We start from the raw sequence: 20,709 nt of genomic DNA, 5'->3' as shown, positions 1-20,709 counted from the left end.
CTCTGATATTTTCTTCCTCAAATAAGCAAATGTTGCTACTGTGGTTTTTAATACTATGGTGTAAGAAAGATCTTCTAATTAAATGTAATTATGAAAGTAATTCCACCAAATTTAATTGAAAATGAGGTGCTTTCTTGTTGAATTTACTTACCAGGTCAATGCCAAGTAACTTAGCGTTCTGAGTGCAATTCTAGAGCAATGTGGAGATTTAGCCTCTTCCACATCAAGAATTAGGGCTGAGTTCATTTGGGTGGCTGCTGAAGAATTTTATAGGAATTGATAGTATGTTAAGTTAAATAACAGCAGGAATCAATAGCAAATGTTGGTATCACTTAGAAATCCAATAAATCTAAGCATGAGGAAGTTACAGAACACAATGTTCAGTCTATCTCTGGGGTTCCAAGGCTGCAGGTATGTGTGTTTCTGGGTGTGGCACTTTATACCATCGTGTAATATACGTGTATACATAGATAGCAGAAGAAGGGAAACGTGTATGCTTCTCATTGCATTATGTCAATTACTTAATTTATTGTTACTCATATATGTTAGTGGGGGCATTTCAGATGAAGAACACTGATTGTGTGAGCGTGGTGTTGCAGATTGAAATCCATAGGTGGAATTGTTGGAATACACAGGGTTATGCAGATATCTCTGACAAAAGTTTGATTTCATGTCATGCAGGGACATCCTGATAACTAACTTGGATGCATCCATAAGCTATGAGGAGCTTTGTGATGAAGTGCGTGAGATGTGTAATCTACAACAGGAGCAGCCAATTACCCTCAAGTGGATTGATGATGAAGGTACTTTACTGAAATACTACTTGGTAGTTCTCCTTTTTTTGGTATGTTATGGTACAAATAGAGGCATTGAGCAAACTTAAATAAAAGCCATTCATGTTGTGGGGTTGCTTTTATTTAAACTTCCTGCTTTATAAAACAGAGTTATGTCTCTTGCTGATTGCACATAAATGTGACTCAGAATATCAGGATTGTACTATAACTGGATGCAATTCTACAAAGTGAAGGCTCTGTTGAACTTGAATATTTTACTATTACATGCTTGGATACTGAATGCCAAGGTACACATGAACTTCAGACTTTTTTGGTACTAATGCCATATCCCTAAAAATTCTCCATTCAGCAAGGTGTCTTATATCTTCTGAATTGTTGTGATTTGCCTCTAGAGTGTGCTTTTGAGAAGTAATGCAGTTGTAATATCGGAAGATGTTTTTAACTTTTGGATTTTTTTGTCTTTTGTGCAAGATGGGTGTTGAGAATTCCCATTATGATAAGTGATTTTTGTTCTGTGGCTGTCTTGGACTGTTAGTATCCTGTTGGTGTAAAGCACAGTCATAGAATCATAGAATCATAAAGGTTGGAAAAGACCTCTAAGATGATGTACTGAAGAAGCATGAAATAAAATAACTTGAATTTATCAGAAATGAACTGGTTCACCAGTCTGGTGTGAGGAAAAGTCTTAATGTGTGTAAGATATGTCATGTCCAGAAAAAGAAAACGAGGGGAAAAACTTTCTGTGTGGGAAGAAATAGTATAAGCTTTTATAAGTAAAAGCTTTTAATAGTGTAAACATGGAGTTCATAAAGTTGCGTAGGAATGATTTGTTTTGCAAGTCTCTGTTGCTTTCTTTCTTCCTGCAGGGGAGGTTGATGTTGGCAGATCTTGCTCTAGGTTATCCTTGTATGTAAAGGATTTTATCATTGTGTTTCTTAAAAAAAAAAAAAAAAAAAAAAAAAAAAAAAAAAATTGTGAGAAATTTATCTTTTCTTTACCCTTCCTGTAGGCTCTGAAATCTTATCGTGATGTGAGATGGTTTTCAGTATTTCTTCTTGCTGCAAAATGTGGCATTTCTCTACAGCCTTAAGTTAGATAGAGCCTTCTAGTTGCTGTGAGTAGGAGTGGGATGGAAGTGCTTGGCATTGTGTGCCCTTGCTACCTGTTTGCTTTTTTAATAACTCAGATATCTGCTTATGACTCTCGGGTGTGATGCAGCTGCAGCTTTTATGGGTGGATCTCTTGGCTAGTAGGTTGTAAACAGCTACCTTGTGATTACACAATTGCACTGGCACTCAGCTTCATTTTAGGACTGACAAAAAAGATACAGACAGCTATACTGATTTCAGTTTGTTGTTTCGTTGCTGTGTGCAGCAGTCTAATAAAAACTAACTTGATAAGCGCCCACAGAATGTTGCATGTGTGTAGCTTTTTGAACTGCATGATAGCTAATGTAAGGGAGATGCAGATAGCACAGAAGATTGAGTTTTGTTGGGGGTGGGTTTTTGCTGGTGTTACTGATGCAGGTGAGTTGTGTAATACTTAATCTGTGGGTTGGTTTTTTTCGTGGAGGGTGCAGCTGGGGGCTGTGAGTACAAATAATTTTCTTTACAGGAGAAAAATCTTCTTGCTCGTTCTTGTCACTAAATTGTCACAAACTTGCTTTTGATTAATTACTGTCATCCACAGTTGCTTTTCTTCTTGTAAAGCTTAGTTTGATGCTTTAATGTCCATTAAATGTATTCCTGTATGATGGTGTGAATACTTGTGCTTCCACATATTTTCCTTACGGAAGGTGTAGACAAGATACAGTGCTTGAGCTGAGGCTTCAGTGTTCTGTAATGCTTGTTTCTCCATTTAGTTTACTTTTTTTTTGTTTTGTTGAGTTAATTATTAGGCTGTTCTGGTATGCAGTTGAGGCTAACGTGTTGTTGTTGCCTTTCTGAGCGGATTTAAAAGCTTGTTCTGCACTAATGAAGTGTGTGGGTGCAGAAAACACTCATCGAAAAGGCCAGAAGTATGTATCCATAACTTTCACCTGTATCTATTTTTTTTTTTTTACAATTCAGTCACAGATTGCTTCTCTAAGTCTAACAAAAGAGACTTAAATCTGTGTGCACCTTTATAACGTAAGCTGTGTTGTTCTACCTCAGCTTTGTACTCTGCAGTAACATGACAGGCCAGATAACAAAAGGTAAATTTAAAATTTTCAGGGCACTACAAAGTGATCTTTTTTTTTTTTCTCTGCCACATGTTAAGATGTTCAAACATGTACTCACTTGTGTTGGGCCAGCATAGTGTGTTTCTGTCTACTTAGTTTGGATGAAAATAGAAGGAGAAGAAACTGTTCTTATATTCTGTATGTGATCAAAATGGCTGATTAATTTCAAATTACTGACAGAAAAGCAGTCCATGGGCTGGTACTAACTGAAATAACCTACTCTGTATTTCAGTCATAAATTTGCATGTCTTGTTTTTCTCCTCAGGTGACCCATGTACCATCTCATCTCAAATGGAATTGGAAGAAGCCTTCCGTTTGTACTGTCAAAACAGAGAGGAAGGGCTGATCATTCATGGCAAGTATTAAACAGTTTGAGACCTTGTATTTATTTGTTGGCAAACATAACAGCTTCAGAAATGTGAGATTAGAACAACTTTTGCCTGTCAAATAGCATTCTTCTGTATGTTCCTGGGATACCCTGTGCTTTGGTGCTGTAAGGCTGAAGTGTTCTGTTGGCTGTGGAGTTCAAAGCTGGCACAGTGGAGTGGGCTTGGAGTTCTGAAGCCCAGATCTGTAGATGTGGGCAGTGCTGGCAGTAGTTGTGATTGTGCTTTATGAAGGAATGCTATTTAAAGGCTTTCAGAAAGTTGTGGTTTTGAGTAAATGTTTTCAAGAGTCAGATGAATAGTACTGCTGAGGATCTTTTCACTTAAAGACTTAATTTTTTTTTTCTAGTTTTCCCAAGTATTCCAGAGAAACCCGGCATGCCTTGCCCAGGAGAAGACAGTGAGTACCAGAATGCTGTCAAATTCGAGCTTGTATTTTGTCAACTGTACAAAAAAGAAATATTTTGAAAGCTTTTTGAAAGCTGCTTTTATGTTCTTGTATTTGTTCAATTTAATATGTTCAATATGTTAGCATATCACTAGAGGAATTTTATAGTAGTATCTTAATGTTTCAAAGGATTAATACTGGTTTCCAGTAGCTGGGAGGAAAAGAGGCCGGGATTTAATGTGGTCCTTGCTGTTGCATTTCTTTTGTTACTTAACTTTCAGGAAAACAAATCAATGTACTTAAGAGTGAAATGCAGTATTTTTTATTATTTTTATTTTTTGCAAAAGGTTTAGTTATTAAATTCCTTTGGAAGGTGGATAAACGTTCAGAGGAAGGAGGTGTATTTCATGTGGTTTACTTGTATTTCAGTAACTTAATCTGCACAGGGATGAAATGATTAAGAAGCTATGTAGTCACTTTTCATTCTGGAGGGAATTCATCGGTTGATCAGTGAATATATCTGTAAATGCTGAGGGAAGGAATGTGCAAAATCGGTGACAGAGTTAACAGGTGATGGTTACTTTGAGTGAAAGCCTTCTGAAGGGTGGAGGACTTTTGCAGTTCTGTATTTGGAAGATAAAAGAGGAGGTAAATAATGCATCCTGGGACAAGCAGTGCACATAGCTGACCAGGATCTGCACTGACAGACCAAGTAAAAATGTGTAGTGCTCTGCTCAGTGGGTGTGAATAATATTTTCAGTTAGAGAATTAATACTAATATACTAGTAATAGTTCTGTTGAGAGCTCTTACTGAAATTTAGATGGAGTAGGGTGGAATAAATGCAGAAATATTACATAGTATGAACTTGTACATTTAAACTGCAGTGATCTAAAGGTTGCGTGTAAAATACAGACAAATTGCATAGATGATTTTTATAGATGTCTAATCTGGTAGAAAAAAGTAAATGTGCATTACAATATCTGCTGTACTTGTTAAGCTAATTAGAGAAAATAACTGTTTTCTATGCTGAAGAGGAATGTTTAAAAAATATTTTTTTTGTGAGATGCTTCAATCTTACAGAAGGAAAAGAAAGATATCAGTGGTCTTTAGGTTACCAGGCAAGCGTTTGTTGCTGTTTAATACACTATTTTCATCTACCTGGAGTTTTTGTGCATTGTTTAATGCTCTTCCTTAACTGTTAGCTCAGTGGTTTTCTATTAGTTGTGCTCAAGTTTTGACCAAAAGAATGGGTAGCCAGTTTCTGTTATATCACATTCTGCTGAATGTACAGGTGAACATGACTTAATTTCTGTACTTGCTGCCCATGAGTTACATTTTAAGTGAGGACTGTGCAGTTCTATTTTACTGCATGTTAAAAATGCGTAGGCTTAACCATGCTGGCACTTTCCAATTTAGATTAACAGGTTGGAAATATGGGAAAATATTTTCAGGTTTATCTTCATGATCGTTCTGGAAGGAGTGATCTTAATTCTGTAGGTTTAAATGTTCTCTCAGCATGCTTACAAGAAAGGAACACTGCTTTATTCTGGGACCTGGAAGTGTTACAGCTTGAACTCTGAGCTGGAAAAGTGTCAGATGTGCATAGGAGGACAAACCTTGAATCTCTTCTTTGATCTCCATGGCTAAGAATGAAAGGGAAAAACAATCTGCTATCAAAAAAGAGTAAGCTAACAGGAGAGATCTCTGTACAAATCATGCAGCATAATGAAGTTTGTTGTGATTTAATGTTCTCATTAGAGATGTGGATATTTAGAAGAAAAGTGTTTCTGATACTGATTTGTAGATGTTTTTAATTATTACAAGCCACCAGATGAGCTAGAGAAACATCAATTAGCATGACCTGCATGTTCCATCTGTAGGGTTTTCAGGTCATGTTGAACTGTTGGCTGTTCTCTAGGATGTACTTGATAAGTGATTTGTGGTCTGGTTTCATTAAGGGATGAATTCGGAGCCTGTTGCTTCTTTGCATCCATGGGACCTACATGGAAATCTGTTATTGTGGCCTGGCTGTAAATATTTTCAAACTGTTTTTACAGCAGAGCTGTTAAGCTGTACTGGTGCTAATTTAGAGTATGCTAATGCACTCAGCATTACTGCTTATTACTTACACATGTACAGCAAAGATCTGCTTTGCTCTTGGGCTGTATGGAAATGCTACTGGTTCAGATGATATTGTTTGTTTAAAGGCCATGCAAGGGAAGTTGATTATCTCAGTAGTACTTTAACTTCTCATGCTCCAGAAGTACACATAAGCAAAATACCTGATTAAAAAATATGACTTTGTGCTCAGCTGTTTGCTCTGTGCTTAATGGGAACTGGGAAGTTAACGTGGTTGAAATAGTGTCCTTTGCTTAGAAATGGACAGCGTGTTTCAAACTGCTGTTTTATTGGTTTTATCATATAGTTACACTTGTCAGAAATCCCTTTCCAGAGCATCCTGCTTATACTATAGAAGGAGCTTCTAAGTTTGTCTCAAGGTACTTCCAGGGGTAACTAAACAATTAATTGGTCACTGTCCAGAATGACTTCTACTTAAACTAGCAGTCAGTGAGTACATATTTGTGTGTTACTTTGTGTGTTGTGTGAACTGCAGATAGTTTGGAATACAACTTTTAAGGAGAATTATTAAACTGCTAAATCATTTTGTTTGTAATATATTGTTCAAACCTGTTTGCATTAGGTGATGGGGTAACTGCACCTGGTTGTGTTGGCACCATCTGAATTGTCTCTGATATTGGGTGGAATTGCAGTCGTCTTTCCAGTTGCTTCAGAACAATCCTTTGGAGTAAGAGTGCAGAAATGTCTACTGAGTATTTTGTGTCTGTGTTGAAATCTAGTAATAAAATTGCTGGCTGTCCAGAAACTTTGTGAAACTGATGTGGCTTTGAGATTGTGCCAGCCTGTAATGCCTGAAATAAACACATGTAATCCATTAATAAAATAAGGAATGCAAATACCGCTGAAATTTCGGTCACGTGGTGTGGGAGAAGTTCTTTCTGTGCTTGAAGCTCCTTTTTTTATTGTTGTGATGCTGTCTGCAACGTGGAATAACTGCAGATTCTTTAGAGTCACATTTGTACAGTCTATTTCTTTTGCTCCTGAATTATTCCCCCCTCCTTGACTTAGCTCCTCCTATGGATGTACAGCTGCTGCTGTAGAAACAGCACCTTCTACCTTCAGTGAGGCAGGGCATCCCTGGCTGGGAATGGCAGTGCTGCTGGCGGGTGGTGGCAGAGCTTCTGCAGTGCCTGCAGCCCTCAGCAGGCGCTGGATGCGGCTCACAGGCGTTCCTGGCAGCTGCTGAGCCTCAGTCCTTGGTTGGTCCTGGTGTTCCCTGATAAAAATGGGGGACTTCTCCACCAGTCTGCTATATTTAAAAATACTTGTATAAGTGAGCTATCATTTTGGCATCAGTGTTAAACAGGGCTGTTTCTGAAATGTTTATTTCTTGTCTGTGCTCGTAAGTGAGGGCCGTCCTGATGCACGCGCGTTTCTGATTGGCAGTTTTGCTAATTATTGTAGTCTCAGCTTATTTATACCGACAGACCTTGATCTGATTTATTCCTCTTGGTGCTGCAGCACGTTGTAGAACAAAGCACGTTTAGCTGAACGATTCCTATCGATTTGTCAGACTTCCCTAACAGCATTGCTGGTTTTATCAGAGAAATACTTGTTTTTGTGACATCAGCTCCTTGACATCCATGCCATGTTTTAGTCTGTGCCTCAGCTGCTAGCTACAGCCTCCCAAGGGAGCCAGTACCACCCGTGCCTGGATACATGAGGCAGAGATGTGAAAGGGAGAGACGAGGGGAACCAGTCTTCCATTAAATATTTGCTCTTAATGTCCGAGCTGATCCTGCCTATTGTCCTTGGTGTCTAATGGTATTCAAACAGCGGCATCAGTGGAATAAAGGGAAAATGTTTCATTTCATACCTACTGCATTGTAGAGCATAAAGAATTACATGCTGAAGAAGCTAAAGAATAAAACCCAGTGAGTAATGCATGCCTTTTATATAGATTTTACGTGTCATTGTGATTGCTGTTATGAATTCAGGCCATTGATGCAGTGTGTGTGTGGTGCAGCAGATAATAGAAGTCAGCGTTTCGGTTACGATGTAGTTGCTTTGCCTACCAGCCTCCTTTGCAGCCATAGATTGTGAGAAATGCAGAGATTTCTGCTGCCTCCTGTGCGTAGGGATGTGGTGGAGAGACCTCAGAAACGCTGGTAAAATCGCGGTGAAAAGACTCTATCTCAGGGGACGTATTTTAGGAGGAAAAGGACAGAAGAGTGAGTGATGCTGCTGCTGCTGCTGAGGGAGATTAATGAAAGAAATGTATCCAAAAAACCCTGACGGTATGTGATCAGGGCCTGTTTGTTTTAAGATTGCTGATTTAAAGATGAATGTTTTTAGAAGCATTGTGTTTTGTAGTCGTTTTGTTGAATTGTATGTAGTGAATTGTCTCAGATGGATTGCTTAATTGTGAAATATTTATTCTGAATTAGGGCTTAGTTGGTCTCTAATGTTATGAGAATAAACTGTGCTAGCACACCTCTGTATTCTTACATCTGAGCAAATTGATGTGTTTATTTAATGTTAAAAATGCATCTAGCTTGAGTAACTGATGTGAACAAATGCTAGGATTGTTTTGCTGTTAATTTCATTAGAAGAATGCAGAGTAAAGAACCCTTATCTTTTTATGAAATAGAATAAATGTTTTGAATGTATGAGTACTTCTGGCATTGGTACGACAGTAGACTAGCATTATTATTATCTAATACTTCTATCTGATTTTTGCTGGCCTTTCCTTTTTTGTAATGCTTACATAGCTGTGAATGCCTGTGATGCTCTTTGTTTATCTGCACGGTATTTTAGCATTAGGTATTTCGACTTCATATTTTCCCATGCTACCTTTCTTAAAATTTCATCATAGGGTTGAAGAAAGGGTATTGCACTAACCTAGTTATTGTCTCGAGTTATTTTAGGTAAGGGTGTGTGGTTTTTTTTGTTTTTTTTTTTTGCATTGTATTCTGTCTCATACTACAAAACAGTCCCCCCAAAAGCTTCCTGCTAGAGTAACGTGGCCTGTAAATATTTTTCTAGTTCATAAGGCAGGTTTTTCCCCTTCATTTGTTACTGTATTGGCAGCAGGGATTAGATTATTCAGAGCACGTGAACCAATTTCATTCCCCAATGAAGAAAGGAACTATAGCGACCACAGAGAGTATTCTGAAGACATAGCTTGGATTGTGCTGGGTAATTAGTCAATTTGGGAACTGCTTCTAACCCCCTCCTGGTTTTCAGTAATTGAACTGACAGAGGAGGGTTCTGTACTATTTTTAATGTAGGGTATATAGTTGCTTAGGAATCAAAAATAGCTGTGTCATAGTTTCTCAAGAATACCTGAAATCTCTCCCCCTGTTCTCTTTCTGTGTACTGCTTGATCTTTCGTGTGGTGTCTGAAATATATACGTACAGGTCATGAGACAGGAGAAGTCACTGAACACAGAGTTCTAGCTAAATGTCTGTTTTGCTTGGAATCACATAATATTTCTGGTTCTAAAATAATTCCTGCATTTTTCTTAGTAACCCAATAGTGGAAAAAGTGCTAGGCCTCCTTTCGGATATGGAGTGAGAAATTACACAGCATGCATCAGCTCGTGGATTTTGGTGTCTTCTGACTTTAAAATATTGGATGTCTTAGGAGATCTTTCTATACCAAATAATAAACTGTAAGCTAAAATACATTAGTACAAGGCACATGTGAGCAGGTTCTTAAGGTGTTGTGACAAATACCTTACTTTTATTTTTTTTTTTTCCAACCCCTCTCTGCTTCTTATTGCTCAGATCGCAGTTCGGTCATGTAGGAAAGACGTTGCTTAGTTTTGGAAAACTTACCTGAAATGTTCTGCCCAGCTCCATGCCCTGTGTTACTGCTCGTACTTCGATCTGTATGCTTGTTCCCATGAGGTGAGCAATCTGCTTTAGATGCACAGGCATTTGGGTAACTGAATTGGCTGAAGGTAAGGCTGTAGTTGGAACTGGTAGGCACGGGTGAAACTGTTAAAGCTTTGTTAGGCTGTTCTGTTTCAGTAGCTTAAAAGAACCATTTTATGTGTAACATCTGAAATAATACGTTCAGTGTTAATAATATGTTGCTGTATTTGGGGCTGTTTGTCATAGTTTTGAAAATGAGGTGTTCTGGGCCACGAGTCCCTGCAGAGGCTGGCAGGGCAGCCAGATGGGCTCCTCAGCTTTGTCTCTGGGAATTTTGAGTTGCTGGATGGATAACCAGGTTTTTTGAGGGGAAATTGCCAGTCCTGCTTACTGGAAATGGGGAGCGCTCCAGAAGTGAAGCTGTGTATGAGTAACAGTAGTTGTTGGTTCGTCACTGAAGGCTTGCTGTCAGTTCAGGTCTGCATGGCACGTAGGTCTTCTGAAGCACCTAAGGAAAACAACCAGCTTTGGGCATGCTGCAAGGGTGGTTTTTCAGAAAAGGCGTGTGAAAATCTAATAATGCTGTCAGTGCAGGAGTTAAGTACTGAGCAGACTGTGCAGTTCAGTCCTTAAACCACAGGGGGAAGATAATGAAAAATGGATAGTGAAAAGTGAAAAATTGGGATGCTATATATTGACTAGAAAGCAGCTGGTCTGTAATTCTGATGTTGTGTTACTAGTTCTGTAAGCATTTGTCCTTTGTTAATTAGCAGGGGATATAATTGGAAAACAGAAAATATTTGAAAGCAAAGCCTTGGGTTTAATGTGGTCCTCCACTTTTATAATAACATTATAATAACTACAAAAATACCATTATATGACTACTCTGTAATTTAGGTTATCTCTTGCTTTCTTAAGTAAAGCAGGTACAGATCCCCTGTGACTGGTGCAGGATTCCTTATTCTTTAGATTCTCAGCTCTGATAAGAGAGCCATTCTTACCCATAGGGACTGTGAAGAAAGGAAGAACTCGGGCAATGATAAAATTCTTGTAGAGTGCAAAACAGGAGGTTAGGGATTGGACCTGTTCCACTAATTTCAAGGTGCTATTGATGTTATTAAAAGTAGGGCTGTGAGTGATCTCAGTGTTGCTCAAGAATTGTTAAAATAACTGTTATAATGGGGCTTTATAAAGCAGTTCTCTCAGTACACACAGAGGTAATGGGGAACACCATAGAGATCAAAAGGGGTTTTGGTGGGAAGCAGAACATAAGCTTTGCAGACCTGTTGTAATTATATTCCTTGCCTTTGTGGGATGAATGGAGAGCTTCCTTCCAAAAGCAGGAAGACAAATACCATCGTTAATTTGGGAGATTTTAACGTGCTTTCTTTGTGTTTAACACTAGCTTTCCATTAACAGAGCAGAGGAGCAGGCAGGTGCATAAGGCTATCTTGTGCTCTTCTTTCTCTGTAAGGATGAGAAGCTCTGGGATGGAAGGTTGCTTTCTAGGGTAAAGGTAATCCTCTGCATTATAAAATAATTAACCAAGCTGAAGACTGATTCAGTTAGCTGTTAGCATGTATTCATTTAATTCAGAATATGAAAGGTCCGGTGATTAGCTTCTGAAACTATTCATTTTTTTAATTTAGCTACTACTAAGTAATGATAATAAGATTAGTGATACTCTATGGTACTGCTAGCTCTGGGTTCTTATACATACATACATACATTTCCCAAGAATAACATGTTTTATCTGTGTATTGTATGTGGGGGCTTAGAGGGAATGCAGGTACAGGTTGAAGAACCTCTGGAATGAGTCTTATCTGTGGGATGATGGAACGAGCACAACTGGAAGAACTCAACTTGTGACATGATAATTTTGGCCGTTCTAATTTCAGCTTGCTTTTTTCCTAATACAAAGCAGAATTAGGTGCTCTGAAATACAGATGTGTCCAATCTATCAGACTAGCAAGAGGTAGATGTGGAGTGTTAGTCCTGCTGCAAGGCAATAATATCCTGTTGTACTGAGATCTTCTCTGTATACGATATTAGCAGATTAAATTGGAAGGAATTCAGGGAAGTGCACTTAACAGTCTGATATATTAGAGAAGATAAATAAGCCTTCATGGAGTAACGTCAAAACTGAATTTCTGCTAATACTGGGATAACGTAAATATTTGCAAGGGAAATAGAACTGTTTTTTAGAACGAATCATAAGCTGAAGTAATGGAATCATGCTGTGAAGGTAAGCAGCCTGACTCAGAGTGTGTCTTAATGCTGAGACTGTGGGACTCAAGTCATTGTTTCAAGGGCGTTGTGGAGCCAGCTTATGCAAGCCTTGTGAATTTGAAATAAATGTAAAACCACCAGCTACTCAAATTGAATTTTCTTTAACAATTCTGCAATTTTAGTGATGACAAAATCAAATAAGTGTGGATGCTTATAACTTGAATGTGAGTCAAGTAATCTGATGGGCACCAGAAGAAAATTTCTTAGTGGTTGTTTGATAAATGCCAAGTCTCACAAGTGAAAAAGAGAATTGTATTCAAGTAATGTGTGACTTCACAGTTGTTCTAGAATTTAGTATGGAAGTAAGTTGGCCACCAAACTTGCAGCAGCCTCTCTAACAGTGCTTGGGCGAATTCTACTCTCCTCTCAGATTTATCCATTTTGGCAACATTGTCAATGTATTAAACTGTTCTTACAGCAGTCTTTAACAAATTCAGCCAAACTATTGAATGTAATGCAGGTACACTGCCTGCCCAACTGAATATTACCTTCAGCAAGGCACAAGTTCTAATTGCCTGTTCTTGTGCAAGTTCTAATTACCTGTTCTTGTGCATTGCCCATATTGGATGTGGCCGTGGCAGCCGTAGTTGCACTTGACATAGTAACCATATTACAGTCTTATACACAATGTTGATGCAGGCTGGACCATTTAAAAACATCATCTTTGCTGTATCTGATTGAGATTTTTTAAGTTCTGTTTTGTTGTTGTTGCTTGCCAGAACCTTGCTGAGCATCTCCTGCTCTTGCAGGCCATGGTAGTTGCAGGGCTACAATTCCATCACAGTTTCCAAGAAATAATTCTATAAACTGTTTGCTACCAAATGTTTACATAACTCTTTGAGTATCAGTTGATGATTTTCTGTTGCTCAAGAGTTGCTAAGTCAGCTCCTTAGACACCTTCTGTTTGTTGATAGCTAAAGCAGCTATCCTGCTGGTTCTGCTAGCATGCATCATTAGCTTCCACACAAGGTGCTTCTCAGGCCTTGTCCATGATATTTTCGATTGATTGTCCATCTGTTGATCACAAGGAAAGAGAACTTCTGAGGGAAGCTTGAGTATTATTTGAGCATTTTATTTCTTGATGTTGAATTTCTTTTTGATAATGTTATTTTTAATGCCAACAGTGATTTTAATGATGAGGTGGTCCTGATTTTTTTTCCAATAACCATTCAGATGAGCTTTTAAACATTCAGACCAAGAACACACAAGGCATTAACGGGTGTGGTTGAACTAAAGAGGCACACAACAGCAGTGCAGCTTTTTCAAAATGAGAAGTTAGCTCTGTTTTTATTGCATGCCAGTGTCCTGTTAAGTCTGACTTACCAGCCACTTTAAGAGGAGGATATGAAGATGGGCAACCAAGAGATTATGCATGAGAAATCAGTATGCATGGAGGGCAGGTTTTGTGCCCAACAGTGCTGAAATGGGTGTTGGCTGAGCCCTTTGAAGTTGCTGTCTGTTGGAAAGGAGAGAAAAAGAAGAGGTTTTATTGTTTCCCAAATACTAGCTAGTTGTAAATAAAATAAATGGCACCTTGTCCGTTTCAGTAAGTGCTTGCAGTTTCTTGAATTGAGAACGCTTCATACTTAGCCTTCACATCTTCTGAAAAAGAATGTCAGTTGTACATAGCAGCTTAGTGGTAATAAAAAGAAAGGCCTATTAACACACCATACAATGCATGTCTGTTACGTGCTTTAGAAAGTGGTTTTATTGTTTCAGTGCAACTATTAGAGAAATAGTAAGTAGCAGAGATGGGAGCAGCGTACATCCAAAACATTTAAAGTTTGCTTTCACTAAATTTATTCTATCTTCATACAGAACTATCTCCCTGAGAGTCTAGCTGAAATACCAGTATCCATTTCATAGTTCTAATTTCTAAGTTGGTTTTGAAAGAATGCTCACTTGTCTGCTCAGCAAAACATTAAAAGAACAAAACAAAAAGTGGGCATTCTCATAGTGTCCAGCTGGCAGGCCATGTAATTGGCCTGTAAACAACTTGCATTAATCTCTGAGAAGTGATTTGCAGTGGTAGCAAATTATCTCTGTGCTTATTATGGTAAAAGATTTCATTATAGCTTGCATAAAAGCAGATTTTGGACTCATAAAACGCATTTATAAAATCCAAATGCAGAGGAAATAAAAATGTTTGTGGCTCTCCTATTGCTGTTTGTTGGTACAAGGCACACTTTTCAGACAGCTGATGAATTCTCTTATGTATTCTGGAAAGTACAAGCTTTGTCAAGCTGCTTTGGATGGGAAAAACTATATTTTGGGCCTGGGGAGAGGCTGGGCCTGTGTTTTCAATTCCTTTTATCCTCTAGTGCTGGGAAAGTGTATTGTCATCTGAAAAGTAATTGCACTTTCTTCTGTTTATCTCTGTTTTTCTACGTTATATTGTTTAAAAGTAGTGTTCAACTACCTCCCAGTTTCTGGTAAGTTCTGATGGGACCATTCTTGAATGCGGAGGCATCTGCTGTAAATGAATCAATTTAGACTGAACACTGAACAGCAGACTTCTTAAATCACTCACCAATTTATATCCACGATTTAAAACATTTTGTTTATTTCTTCTTTTTTCTTTTAACTTGAAGAGGTGGTGAAAAATAAATGTAGAGTGCTTTTGGTGAGGAAAAACAAACACAACAGCTATTAAATATATTTACAGGCATTCCTGTCAGTGATGTAGACGTAGAACTTGATGACAGAGGGAAGAACTGCTCAGCAGTGCCAGTTGTTTCACACTGTTTTCAATGTACAGGCAGCTGGGTGAAGTAGGCATTCAGCTGAATTTTTATTTCTTTTAATCTGAACTTGAAAATAAGGTCTCTATTCCAAAACTCTGATCTTGGAGGTGTATACAGTTTGGCATGGTACAGACAGGGAATGGGAGTTGACCCCACACTGAATCAGTGGCTGTTGTCTCAAAGAAGTGGGGTGGGGGAGGGGATTGTACTTCTTAAATTAAGCTGTTAAATTAAGTTAGCTGTTGTTAGACTGCTGCCTCCTAAGAATATGACACGAAATCCTGACTTTGAATTTAATATTTATCATTAATTAGGGAAGTGACTTGCTCCTTTATTTACAGACTTCATCAACACGAGCTGCTCGTTAACTTACCCGTCACTTACTATTCCTCGTGTTGGTGATAAGCTGCTGCTCAGAACACAGATGTATGAGGTTGTCTCCATATGGTGCTTTGTCTAATAATGCATCCATTAGCTATCCTTGAGAAAATCTTTGATGTTTTTTCTTCTTGGTGAAAAGCCCACCTACAAATGGTGGGACAATTTTAGGTTGATGTTTGTGTGTGGTATATTTTGCAGTTGTACCAGGAAGATTACTATCTAATTACAGAGGATAAGTAGCATTTCACAAAGCAATATTGAACTTCTTTTGAATTTTGAGTAAGGGGGACTAAAGATTGTTTTTACCTTGATAGCAAAGACTGCAATTGTGCTATTGGATTTTCTGTGGTTCTAACTGTAATCTGAAGTCCAGAGGTTTGGTTGTAGAAAGCATGATTGGACCCTAATACACTTAGAATCACATACAGGGAAACTTGTTTTTATTGGTCCTAGCAATGCACCTAGATAAAAAATACAACACGTGTTGCCATTTGTAAGGTCTCATAAAAGTGTGCATCTTATTGTTACCTTCTCAATGCTTCCAAAGCTGTTTAGTTCTCTATTCCCTATGACACTGTTTTACTTACTAATGTTTCATGTATGAAGTGGATAAAAAATATCCTGTACAAGCTGCCAACTGCTTTAAGTTGCATTATAGCTAGTATAAATAGTGTGTTTGAAAAGGCATTCTGTTAGAGCTTTGTATAGAAAAATGTTACTCGTGTGACTGAAGATGATTTTAAAGTAATGCTATCTAAGAAGTATTTTAGCTTCTCGTTTTTCTTTGGAAGCTGTATAGTGCTGTATTACCAGTGAAAGCACTGCAGGATGTATTTTCTTTAAGGAGATGTGTCCCACGTGCCTCACTGACAAAAATAGGTTTTCAACTTTGAGGTTTGCTTGTGATGTGTAAACTTACATATTTGAGCCTCTTAATAGGTGTGATTAAAACAAGTAATTCAGCAGTTAGAATCGTATTATGATAGATTTCCTTTTTGGCTGCTTGTTAGCAAGGCTGCATTGCCAGCTTTCACGTGACTGCTGAAGTTCCTCACAGCTCCCCAGTCCATCTCTTCCCCATGTGTTTCCCTGCCAGGACCCACTGGTGCTGCTGCTCTGGGCGTCCCAGTGCTGCTCACATCGCGGTTCTGCCTGTGTCACCGTGCAGCTGTGAGCGGCTCTCAGCAGGGCTGGTGCTGCACAATGGATTTTTCAACTCTTTGTACTTAATATCAAATTCTCTAATGAGCCAGGCAAGCATTGCACATATATATGTGGAAAGCGACAACAAAATGGAATTGGAGTAGGTGCTCAGTGCTGTTTTGCACGGCTTCTTGAAAAATCTGTCTTAAGCAGCTTAAATTATTTATTATTGTCATGTTTAGACTCTATTAGAAATAATTGCAGACCTGCACTCAAACTGTTTCCATAATGGAATAAATAGTTCTAGATAGCATTTACTAACCAAGATAAAACTGAGGTCAAATAATGCAGTTCTGCAGATTTGTAACATCTTTAACTCTTCAACCGCGCGGTGCTTTTAGCACCAGGCTCCTTCTCATGGGCACGTATGAGGTTGCCATGGTGGGATCCACACGGCAGTTTCCCTGGAGGAAGCTGTTCCTTTAACTGTCACCCGTCCTTCCTCCTCACCTGAGCTTGAGCAGCACACAGGCAGGAAACAAGATTAGGATCATGTGAAGAAAAAGAGAGAGAGATGTAAAAAAGGGAGAGGCAGCCTGAGAGCACCTCCTGCAGAAGCTGTCATTTAAGGCTGCCTTAAAAAAAAAACTAAATCGGCAGGGATCTTAGCTGTGCGTTGCTATTTAGAAAAGCAAGATTGTTTTCAGTCACAACTTGCTTACCGTAGTGTGTCTGCTATTGCTGTGCCACCATGCTGCTGCTTTACACCTTCTTAATTTCTTTCTTAGAATCAATCTACCGACGTGGAGCCAGAAGATGGAGGAAGCTGTACCGAGTGAATGGGCATTTGTTTCAAGCCAAACGTTTTAACAGAGTGAGTACTGTTGTATAAAATGTAGGGTTTTGGTAATGCTCTGTGGTAATTGTTTTCTCAGTCCGTGCTCTCTGTATTTGAGTGGTGGAAAAAATAAAAGGAAAAGCAAGATGCTTATTGATGTGGCTTTTCAGTCTGTGCAGCGTTATTCGGGTCAGAAAAATCGGGAGGCTCAGTCTGCGAGTCTGATTGGTGGCAATTATTTTTAAAGTCTCTAAAAGCTGTTTTTGTGAATATTTAAACTCATGGGCTCAATCAACCCATAGCGATTAAGCTGCCTGATTGCTGCGTGATCTTTTGCCTTCAGTATATATTGTTATTTTTAGGTGTAACAGCTCTTGATGTTAGCTTGAACTGTTTTGAATTGGTGGTATTACGTAATCTAATTAAGAGAAAAAAATCTGCGTTGAGCTAAAATACAAGTGCATTAAGAATCTGACTTAATCCACATGAGCTAGTGAATGTAGCTTTAAGGGTGAGGCTCCTCCTTGACTCTTATCCCATTATGTCAAAGTATTGCAGCACATACAAATGTGATGTACACTTTGGGAACTGGATACAAAACAGAGAACAGTGAGGTGAGTTAACTGTCTTTTTCAGCAGTACTCTATGAGATTTGTACTACTGCCTGGATGGTTTTTTCCCTTAATGTTTCTTATCCGAAATCTGCATTTTAAAAGCAGGAAAAGCCCCTTCAAAGTCATTATTTTATCAGTGTCTATGTGAAAAACATAGGTTGTTTATCTGAATTAGAGCAAGCATTTGTGTACTGTACTGTTCCTATGTTATTTTTGTAATTTGTAGTATGAAACATTCCATAAATTTTATTTAGATGTGCATTTGGTACAGAGTTAAAAACACTTAATTGTGGTTACATACATGCCATCTTAATAATCTACTGTTACTAATATAAATAATGAACTTTTGCAGAAATTGGGCTAATGGTGAATAAACACATGATGAATTGGAAACTGTTAGCATACTTATTTGACTTTGCTGCAACCATTCCTGTAGAAGTTAAATCTTCTTAAGGCAGAGCAGAAAGTAAATCCAACTGAAGCTAGTAATAAAGTTGATGTGAATTTCAACTCATTATTACCTGTAAATTTCAGTGTCATATTTCACAGTAATGTATGCATTTTTTTAACTAGATACCAAATTTTAACTGAATTTTCACGATTGCAGTATGAATTTATGAATTCTTTCACTTCTCACAGTAACTGTTTAAAACTCCTTCAGTTAATTCAAGTAAATGAACACATTTGAGCATCTAAGTGATTAGACTACAATATTGGTGATTATGATCTTGAACATGATGTGGAAGCCCACTGTTATTTCTATGGTTATATGCATTTTGGGCAGGCACGAGGGATACTTGTGTTACTCTCAGAATCTGACAGTTGCTTTTTTTTTTTTTTTTTTTTTTTTTTTTTTTTTTTGCTGCTTGCCTGCATCTAACCAAACTAAATGAGATTTTCTTGTATGCTGTTTCCAAGCTGTAGGACATTTTATTTAGCCTTCGATATTACTGCTGCCAAACCCATACAGGGGTACTGAGAGTTGTCTGGTGGAGCAGGATTTTTGAAAGAAGCGGCTACAGATGTCCAAGGCTTACTGCCCTGGCACTTTCTCTTGTTTGTTTTCCCCTGGACAGTGTAGCTTGGATTTCTCCCAGTCAGGGAGTAGCTACATAGCTAAATGGAATGTAATTAAACTTTGTTTTCTACAGCTATTAAGATATGAGAGGCGATACAGAGAACAGTTTCTTTTCAAAAATCATCCAGTCTCTGATCATTATATACTGGAAAGGATTCGTAGTAGTTTAATGCTTTTGGGCAGGGCACCATGTATGATTCATTAGTCTGAGGATCTGAATAACCACACTAACTGCAGTTTGCTGGGAGGAACAGACTTGTACTGTTCTGTGGCTTTGGGACAGTTGCAGAGTTCTAAGCCTGAAATGGGGAATGAGTGCAGGGCTGCCTGAGCAGGATGATGGGCAGCGTTGTTACCCACTACAGTAATCACAGGAGAGAGTCTGCAGATAGTGAATAGTAAGCAAGTCACCATTTGGCAACCTCTGCCCTGTATGTAGGGAGATAACTGAAGGAAGGTCACTTCTTGGCTTAAAAGGATCTATTTGCAGTTTGGGTAAAGTGTATAAAATGACCACAGCGCACATACAGTGGAAAAACTACTTAAAGAGGTGCCTTGTTAAAGTCAGCAGCAGAATGTCTGACTTACTACTTTGTCCTCATTTTGATTTAATTTATTCAGATGCCATTTCCAGACATGAAGAAAAAAGGCCGTATATTTCAGGTATTAAATAATGCAACACGCAGAGGTTTTAAATCAGACTTGATAGATAAGATTTTTAATTATGTTTTCCAGGGTTTCTACCTATGTTCTACCTCAGAAGTATATAAATGCAGATGTAGGACAGTCTTCATATTTTGATTTGTGGAGTCCTGTAACATTTTTTGCCTGTTACGATACTTTTTTACACATGTGGCACAAATTCTGTTACACATCTGTTAGGAAGTGAATAGGGGTGGGACCTTGTGGGGTGAGCTCTTTCTGCTAGCTAACTACCAGCCTACAGGAGGGAATTGATAATGGGAATTGATAATGTGCGTTCTGCCTTTTAGAGAGCATACTGTGGCCAGTGCAGTGAAAGGATATGGGGTCTCAGCAGGCAAGGCTACAAGTGTATCAACTGCAAATTGTTGGTCCATAAACGTTGTCACATACTTGTTCCACTGACCTGCAAAAGGCATATGGTGAGTTTGTGTTTAAGTTTGTATTCTGTCTAAAACTAGTATGTCTTACTGTGCCCTGTTCTGCTAATTCTAGTTGTGCATCCGAAGTGATTAAACACTGTGTGTGGCTGTAGATTCATAACATTTGGTGTTAATTGATTTTCAGTTTCCAAAATGCCCACAGAGGATAAGCCTTTAGATTGTGAGCAGTAAAGTGAGAGAAGAAAACTTGAGATGTGATGAAGTGTGTGAGCAAGCTTGCTTTTTTTTTTTTTTTTTTTTTTACTTTTCCTGTAGACAGTATTTCATTTTACAGATAGATAAAGAGATGTCACTGACAGTCTTAGCATTTGTTTTCTAAAGCCTATGGGAATGTTTTAAGAACTAAGACACTCGCTTAGATCTTGTTTGCACCTCTGTGCTGGGTTTTGCCATCTGTTTCTCCAAGACTTTTTGCTTTTCTAGTGGCATCCCTACTATCTTCCCCAGGTTTTAGATGTTAATCTGTGTCCCTAAGCTTTAGCCCTTCCATATTCTCATCAGAGATTTTAACCAGTGCTTTACTTGTTTTTTTGCATCGTTCTTTTTGCTAACTAGAAGCTTAAACCATTATTTTTTTTCCTCGCTGGTGTTAGATACAACTTACCTTGACATTATTGGATTATTTGCAGTTTATTTGTACGTGTTCCTGTACGTACTGGAGTCATCCTATGTGGTTCATGAGTTGTGGATGAGACCAGTGTCCAAACATAATGTAATAGTACTTGGTAT

General features: G+C 38.4%; 1 protein-coding gene across 3 annotated transcripts in view; it reads left to right on the top strand.

The window, feature by feature from the left end:
- The window catches only part of PRKCZ (protein kinase C zeta), a 40,895-nt gene that overhangs the window by 1,782 nt on the left and 18,404 nt on the right, over positions 1-20,709 (top strand). The window contains exons 1-6 of one of the 3 annotated variants that reach the window (XM_085242212.1): positions 682-803; positions 1,804-1,908; positions 3,281-3,370; positions 3,751-3,801; positions 17,094-17,179; positions 19,828-19,959. In XM_085242212.1, the coding sequence (XP_085098338.1) occupies positions 3,307-3,370; positions 3,751-3,801; positions 17,094-17,179; positions 19,828-19,959 (333 nt within the window). In that variant the 5' untranslated portion in view covers positions 682-803; positions 1,804-1,908; positions 3,281-3,306. Of the gene's footprint in view, positions 1-681; positions 804-1,803; positions 1,909-3,280; positions 3,371-3,750; positions 3,802-17,093; positions 17,180-17,693; positions 17,758-19,827; positions 19,960-20,709 lie in introns of those variants that run through there. The other 2 variants (XM_085242211.1, XM_019622517.3) reach the window with 2 other exon arrangements.

Source organism: Meleagris gallopavo, chromosome 23 (genome assembly GCF_905368555.1).
Source record: "Meleagris gallopavo chromosome 23, MGAL_WU_HG_1.1, whole genome shotgun sequence".
NCBI classification, from domain to species: Eukaryota; Metazoa; Chordata; class Aves; order Galliformes; family Phasianidae; genus Meleagris; species Meleagris gallopavo.
This window is presented reverse-complemented; position numbering and strand designations above follow the sequence as displayed.